Source organism: Gallus gallus, chromosome 1 (assembly GCF_016699485.2).
Source record: "Gallus gallus isolate bGalGal1 chromosome 1, bGalGal1.mat.broiler.GRCg7b, whole genome shotgun sequence".
Lineage (NCBI taxonomy): Eukaryota > Metazoa > Chordata > Aves > Galliformes > Phasianidae > Gallus > Gallus gallus.
The window spans coordinates 31,583,886-31,591,780 of NC_052532.1; the positions used below are offsets into that span (position 1 = coordinate 31,583,886).

The 7,895-nt window shown below is 41.5% G+C and overlaps 1 protein-coding gene across 8 annotated transcripts; it reads left to right on the forward strand.

Annotated features, from left to right (window-relative positions):
- Positions 1–77: 77 nt before the first annotated feature.
- On the forward strand, positions 78–7,275 carry ATP23 (ATP23 metallopeptidase and ATP synthase assembly factor homolog). 8 transcript variants are annotated; one of them, XM_025147815.3, is made up of 6 exons: positions 78–297; positions 681–779; positions 876–957; positions 2,873–3,010; positions 4,215–4,298; positions 6,776–7,275. In XM_025147815.3, the coding sequence occupies exons 2-6, from the start codon at positions 763–765 to the stop codon at positions 6,977–6,979; spliced, it is 525 nt and encodes a 174-aa protein (XP_025003583.1). In that variant the 5' UTR covers positions 78–297; positions 681–762; the 3' UTR covers positions 6,980–7,275. The 8 variants fall into 8 exon arrangements, with proteins under 8 accessions (XP_025003583.1, NP_001186483.1, XP_025003572.1 ...); NM_001199554.2 differs by having other exon boundaries at positions 734–779; XM_025147804.3 differs by having other exon boundaries at positions 78–269.
- The last annotated feature ends 620 nt before the right edge of the window (positions 7,276–7,895 follow it).

Consider the following 7,895-nt stretch of genomic DNA (forward strand, 5'->3'; position numbering starts at 1 on the left):
TGGCCACGCCCCCACATCACGTGGCTCGAAGCGGGCCCAGAGATTGGCGCAGACGGTGCGGCGCCCTTTGCCCCGTTGTCGGGGACGGTGGCCGTCAGGAGCGGAGGGAGTAGGGGACGGCAATGGAGGACGGGAAGACTGCTTCGCCGCCTGGTGCTGAGGGTGGGGAGGAGGAGGATGACTTCGGATACCGGCTCTTCCCCGATCGCAACAAAGAGCCGCAGAGCTTCCTGGTTCGCAGCCTCTTCACCTTCCACAACAGGTGCCAGGTGATGCTGAGGATGACTCTGGAGACGAGTAAGCTCTCCCCTGGGCCGTGAGGCCTCCAGCCGCCCCGCGGGGGTCCCCGCCTCCAGGTGCCGGGCGCTGCCCCTCTGGAGAGCTGCGGCGGCAGGACAGGGCGTCAGCAGCTGCGGGGTTTGGGAGTTCACGTTTAGGGCTTGATTTTCATTCTCTTGTGTTGCCTTCGAAGGCCCTGGCCACTGTCCTCATTACTGCTACTTATAAAATAACATCAGATGTGACTTCACTTCTGAATAGCTTTGAGCACGTTGCTTTGCGTAGCCCCAGCTCTGGCACTGAGATGTGAGTGATTGCCTGAAGGTTGAATGCTGCAGAGCAAAAATTTGCATATGTAGTGCATTCTTTCTGTTATGACTGTCTTTGTATTCTGATTATAGATGGCTTTCAAAACTTTTGTCTAGTGAAATTGACTGCAGCAATGTTTTTTTAGATCCATATGCTCAACTGCTTATTGCGGCCATGAAGCAATCTGGCTGGTACGTAAACTACTTCATTCTATGTAGTAACATCTTCATCGTAGGGGATCAGCAATCTTTCTCAAGTTCTTCCCAAACTTTGTTTGTACCTTTCAGCACTGTTTTCAATGATCGGCACTTTTCTTGTGAAAACTGCGATGGCTGTGTCAGCGGTGGTTTTGATTCTGCCACTTCTCAGGTAGGTACTGAACTAGATGTTGTCAATACGGAGCATTTAAACAGGAGGGAAATCAACATTTTATGCAGGTGGATGGTGATGGGACAGGGGGGAACTGTTTTAAACAGAAAGAGGGGAGATTTAGATTAGATATCAGGGAGAAATTTGCCCAGAGCCACAGCCAGCCTGGCCTTGAATGCCTCCAGGGATGGGGCATCCACAGCCTCCTTGGGCAACCTGTTCCAGTGCGTCACTGCCCTTTGTGTGAAAAACTTCCTCCTAATATCTAACCTAAACTTCCCCTCCCTCAGTTTAAGACCATTCCCCCTTGTCCTGTCACTATCCACCCTCATAAAGAGCCATCCCCCTTCCTGTTTATATGCTCCCTTCAAGTACTGGAAGGCCACAATGAGGTCTCCCCGGAGGCTTCTCTTCTCCAAGCGAAACAAACCCAGTTCCCTCAATCTTTCCTCATGGGAGAGGTGCTCCAGCCCTCTGATCATCTTAGTGGCCCTCCTCTGGACCCGCTCTTAAGAGCTCCACGTCCTTCCTGTACTGGGGGCCTCAGGCCTAAGAGCAGTACTCCAGATGGAGCCTCACAACAGCCGAGTAGAGGGGGCCAATCGCCTCCCTCTCCCTGCTGGCCACCCCTTTTTTTAATGCAGCCCAGAACACAGTTGGCCTTCCGGGCTGCAAGCGCACACTGCTGGCTCATGTCCAGCTTCTTGTCCACCAGAACCCCCAAGTCCTTCTCAGCAGGGCTGCTCTCAAGGAGATCTTCCCCCAGTTTGTATAAATACCTGGGATTCTCCCGACCCAAGTGCAGCACCCTGCACTTGGCCTTATTAAACTCATTAGGTTTTCATAGGCCCACTTCTCCAGCCTGTCCAGGTCCCTCTGGATGGCTTTCCTTCCTTCCAATGTATCAACTGCATCGCTCAGCTTGGTATCATCCACAAACTTGCTGAGGGTGCACTCGATGCCATCATCTATGTTGTTGATGAAGATGTTGAAGATCATCGGTCCCAAGACCGGCCCCTGAGGGACACCGCTTATGACGAGCCTCCACCCTGACACAGAATCATTAATCACAACCCTTTGGCTGCGTCCAGCCAGCCAATTCCTAATCCATCAAACAGTCCATCCTTCAAATCCATACCTCTCCCATTTAGACAGAAGGATGTGGTGAGGGACCATGTCAAAGGCTTTGCAGAAGTCCAGGTAGATGACATCCATCACCCCCTGTCCACCAAAGCTGTCACTCCATCATAGAAGGCCACCAGATTGGTCAGGCAAGATCTGCCCATGGTGAAGCCATGCTGGCTGTCTCGAATCACCTCTTTATCCCGTATGTGCCTTAACATAGCTTCTAGGAGGATCTGCTCCATGATCTTCCCAGGCACAGAGGTGAGGCTCACCAGCCTATAGTTCCCTGGGTCTTCCTTTCTCCCTTTCTTAAAAATGGGAGTAATATTTCCCTTTTTGCAGCCACCGGGGACTTCACCAGACAGCCATGATTTTTCAAATGTGGAGAGCAGCTCAGCAACCACATCAGCTTTCTCTTTCAGAACCCTAGGATGGGTATCATCTGGCCCCATGGATTTAAACACGTTCAATTTCATGAGATTTCATGGTACCTTTCCAAACCAAGCCATTCTATGACCTTCTAGACGACCACAGGTTATTTTATGTTTTATTCCTTTATGAAAAAATGTATCTGTACTGATATCTGAGTTAAAGTCATGAATACAAGGCACGTGAAAGGTGTTCAGCAGTATTGAACTTGCATTATTAGTACATTGATGGGGCTACTATTTTAATGTTGAAAAATGATGATCTAAAGAGTGTATATGCTGTAGGTGTTAGGCAGCGGATCTCTAAGAAGTGAAGGAGGTGTTGAAACTTGATGAAAAAGCTACCTGTGTCTCTTCTACAGATTGTTCTGTGTCAGAACAACATTCGCCACCAGTCCCATATGAACCGAGTGGTTGCGCATGAATTGATACATGCTTTTGATCACTGCCGTGCTCATGTTGACTGGTTTAAAAATGTCAAACATTTGGCCTGCTCAGAGGTAAGTTAAAATGATTCTAATGTTATCACTGAATTCATTGCTGATTGTTATTAGGGTCATTTAATTAGATGTCCTGTTACATTAATGATTAGTTAATGCTCTTGAGATATTTTATTCTTTCTGTCTGGTCAACCTAACCAGTTTTCACTCAGAGAACAAACCTTCTGTTTTCACAAATAGTGCTAAGTCAGTGTTACACTAAGTAGAATGTAGTCCTTGTGGGTGGAAGTGTAGCAAGTTATTTCCAAATGAGAATTGTTTGAGATTAGAACACATGCACATCTTAATTGAACGTTTGTACTGTTTTTGTTCTCTCCTGCAGATTTTGTTTTGTTGGGAACTATGATCACCTGCTTTTCATTTAGACTTTTTGTCTTCTATAAAATACTATTTTCGATTGTAATGTTTCTAGTTGCACATTTTATACTGTATATATAACAGTACGGTATTGTTAGTATAGAACTGTTTACTTCTATATATGGAACATGACTGGGCTTGATCTTGCTCTTGTTGAGACTATTTTCTCCAGTTCTTTTGATACTTATTTTATGTAATTATAGTGTTTCCAAGTTTTATTCAGTCAGTGTTTTAATTTTTCCATTTCGTATTTTCTCTGTATTTGTTTTCATTTTGGTACTTAATTTTAGGCAATTTAGTTTTATCTGTGTATTTTAACTGAGGAGCTAGAGTGTGAAACAGTTGACAGACAGAAGAAATTGTAGCGCATAGGACAAGGTAGTTTACAAGCTAAAGAATACATACTCATTTAAATGTGTCTATTTCTAAAGTGCTTGGGTTAATGCTATTATAGGTATTACAGGTAGTAGTCATTGAAAGGTATCTGCCTTTCTTCCAAACTCTTTTATCAGTTTCTAAAATGGGTGTTTTTAGGATGAATTTAATTTCTTTTAGGAGTCTATATACATACATTTGTTGTTGTTTTCAGCTCATTCATTTAAGCATTGAGAATATGTGAGCTTTAATCCTTAGAGAAACCTGCAGGCTGTATAGTAACGCTTTGTAATCCATTGGAATGGAATGAGCAGTTAAAAAGGGCATTCTGTACTTAGTAAATTGGAAGGGAATATTTTCTACCCGCAGCCACCAGGAAGGTACTGAGAAAAAATCAGTTACTTTTTAAAAAAAACTTTGTATTTCCACGTATTTTTCTGATCTTGTGGCTTTTTTTTTTTCCCCTCAATAGATTCGAGCTGCTAATCTCAGTGGTGACTGTACACTGATGAATGAAATAGCTAGGTTTAAATTTGGACTGAAAGGACATCATCAGGTAAAGACTGTAGATATTAATGTCTTCTGATTAACCTTCTTTACCTGTTTGATCTCTGCCTTCTCTTATAGCTGAAAACGTTGCAGAAAGAAGTAGATGTCTGACAATCCTTAATACCTTTGTTAAACTTTTATCTATCCTTCATTTCCGTCGCTCCATTTTATTCTCCCATTACTGAGCCTCAATTTGTGCTTGTTTATGTCTCAAATTTCCTCAGGGCCCCTGTTGCTATTCCTCTATAAGTTTTCCCTTGGATGTGTACATCATGATCTGTTAACTGTGGCTAGCATCTATGTCCAGGCTGCACTCATTGTTTCTTTGTTGTTGCACACACTCCTGTATTTTCCTGCAGTCTTGTTCATTCTCAGCTTGCATTCTTTGCGTATTTCCCATTCTTAAATCTCTCTGCTAATGAGAAGAGAGCAGAATGCAGCTAAGCATTCTCCATCTTCCTCATACTACTCCAGCCGGAGTATGTTCTTAACAGGCAGGCAGGGGAGGGAGGGAAGCATAAGGAACTTAATCTTGCTTCGTTTGTCCAGGAGCCTGCATTCACATTCCTGGCCTGTCCTGTAGTTGTTGCAGGTTACTGAATGCTTTTCTGCAAAGCAGCAGCCTCCTAATATTTAGTTTTCTGTATTATTTTTTCCTTCTTCCTCCTCCTTACTCCTGCTTTTTTGCTTCCTTTACATTGTTAGTTCCTTCCGCTGTTTTGCAGATGTAAGGTACCAGTCACTCCTGAAACATTTGTCTATAATTTAATTTCACAGTTTACATGATCACTTGTACCATCAGGTGTGTGTGTAATAATAGCATTCTTTTTTGATTATTTCTGGTATTTTTCATCCACATTTCATATTACTATTCATCTCTCTGTATTACCCTGAAATTCTATTTCTGGATAGCAGTAGTGCGACAGGACCAATGCTCCTACAAATGCCCTGGACTTGCTGCTTAATTAACCTTTGTTTAATTAACTTTTAATGGTTCACGGTTAGCTTTGTTTGTTTGTTTTTTGGTTGGTTGTTTTCAAACACTTTCTTAATTATTTTTGTTGGAGTGAAATACCAGAATACTTAATCATATTCTAAAGCATTGCCACTGACAGTAGAGGGTTAATAAAAACTGGACAAAAGCAGGATTCACAGGAAATGTAACAGGAATACTTTGCCCACTCCAAAGGGTTAAAACTTTTAAGGGGTTTGAAAATTGGAGGAAGACGTATTGCAAGGGGTTTAAATAACCACATGTCACCCAACACTACTGAGGGCAAGCAGATTGTTTTAGAGAGCAATCAGCATTGGTTGTTATCTACAACTTCTGTCACTGAGCGTAGCTTACACTTAACACACAGTTTCTAGAATTATTAGATACACAGGCTTTTCAGTCACCTGGACCCTCTGCAGATTGGGTCAGATTCTTATTAATCAGCACGTAATGCACTAATCATAACCTAAACTCTGACTTCCCCTAAACTAACATGAGCCACTCACTCAGTCCTCTGAAATGAAGATGAGGCACCGGAGGAGTCATAGGTTTGATCATACAGCAGCAGTTCTGGTCTGGCTCTCACTTAGTGCTTGCTATTGCTTGATTTTATAGTTTCCACTCCTGTGTCCCAGTTCCAGGTGTTCTTTGTGCTTCCACAGTACATGAGGGGTGTAACCACATCCTGATGGTGACCCAGTGCCTGGGCCTTGATCATGCTAAAGGACTTAACCCTGTGAATGGACATCCTCACACTGATGCTAGAGAGAGGGAGAGATAAAGGGGAAGAGTGGTACATGGCCAGCCCACTTGCACATTGTGAATGTTTGCCATATTGTTGGTTATGATAACTATATTCCCAGGGTTAGGGAGCAAGGTTGCACCATGTGCTTCTTGAAGGAATTATTATTTTTTTTTAATAATAAAGAGTACAGGTTTAGTCTGAAGTCTTTAGTCTTGTTTACTCCAGAGCAGCAATATGCTGGCTCCAGCATTTGTAGCTGGAGATGCTTACATTATTTATATCTTTTAGTATACAAACTGTGTAAGCAAAAGTAGACGTAAAGAAAGGTATCAAAACAAAGGCCAATAGAGGACTCGTTCCTTTTTATGTTTTAAAGAATTTCAATTGGAAAAGTACTAACTGGTATTTATGTCTGTTTATGTTTGACATATTTTCTTTTGTGTGCAAGTCAAATTATTCAATACCCACAGCAAATCTAAATTTTTATTTTTTCCTCTTAAATGGAATATCCTTTTCTTTTCTGAAGGTTTATGTATGCAATGGAATACTAAAATACATAGTCAAAACAGGACTGAAAACTGCATATTTTAATGCTTATTGGAGACATTTCTTGACTCTTCTGTGATACAAAATTATTGTGTGTGTAGTAGAAGTTAGTACTTGACAAAATCTTTTTTAAGGAAAAAAGGTTGTATTCTATTTTTTCAAATAATGACAGATTTTTTTTATCTGATTTTTATTTTAGACTTGTGTGCGAGACAGAGCAATTCGTTCCATTCTGGCTGTTAGAAAAGTTAGCAGAGAGACTGCGGAAAAAGCTGTGGATGAGGTTTTTGATGCCTGCTTCAATGATCTGGAACCATTTGGGAGAATCCCGCACAGTAAAACAGATGCAAAACGTGCTTATAAAGACTTCCTGAATCGAGATCGCTACACTGCTAATTTGTAAAGGAAAAATGTGAAAAACTATGTTAATAACTGGTAGTCCTGGTACATCTGGAGTTACAGTCTACACACAGTGCTGGTGGAAAGGGGCAGTTCTTTCGAATGTATCAGTTCATTTTGTAAGTTTTTTCCAGGAGCCATCTCCAGTTGAGGTAAATGAACTAGGCTAAAAACTGTTTCCTCACCTGTTCTTCCAGCAACATCATTTAGTATACCAAATGACTTGGCAAATATTGATCTGCATATTTCAATGCACATTTAATTCAGTTATTGAATAAATAGTTTCATAAAAATCTTCAATTTTCCACAATCTTTGGTACATAGTCATAAATTTGATGATGGTTATCATTCTGTTTGGAAAAAGTGGGCATGCAACTACAGCTCTATATCTATATTTAACAGCTGAAGCTAAATCCAAAATGAACTGCCGCACATATCTCGGAGTCAGTCTTTGAGCACCTCTGAAATCACTGGAATTCCACCTTGTTTAATGTCAGTTGTAACATGAAGCCCTTTTACATATTAGAAATTCGACTAACAGTCAAATTAACAGGCTTACCAGATCAAACCTACAAACTGGATAAGCACTGTTAAAAGAGTCTCCACCAACCAGTCTTACACAAAAAGTTTGTGTAACTTCCTGTATTCTAAGGCAGGTAAGTTCATCTCTTCATCTGAGAAAGGCGAAACCTCCTAACTTCATCTTAAATCTTAGAGAAGTTGTCTCATTCTGCTTTTATTTCCAAATGCAGGGCATTATATTAATATTATACTAATAATTGTCTTGGACCCGAGAAAGCCATATTTTCTTCTTTTTCTTGAAATTAGAAATAAGATTCTACTACAAGTACAGTGCAGTTCACTGAAGTAATGGAGATGTGGCTTCTCAGTCAAAGGGCTTGTGGGTATAGCTGCCAGAA

What these genes read in the sequence shown, in the direction of transcription:
- ATP23 (XM_015281404.4), top strand. Translation starts at nt 123, where the DNA reads ATGGAGGACGGGAAGACTGCTTCGCCGCCTGGTGCTGAGGGTGGGGAG. An exon ending in GCCATGAAGCAATCTGGCTG is followed by an intron (nt 780 to 875) that starts GTACGTAAACTA and finishes TGTACCTTTCAG; the next exon opens with CACTGTTTTCAATGATCGGC. An exon ending in TTGATTCTGCCACTTCTCAG is followed by an intron (nt 958 to 2,872) that starts GTAGGTACTGAA and finishes TCTCTTCTACAG; the next exon opens with ATTGTTCTGTGTCAGAACAA.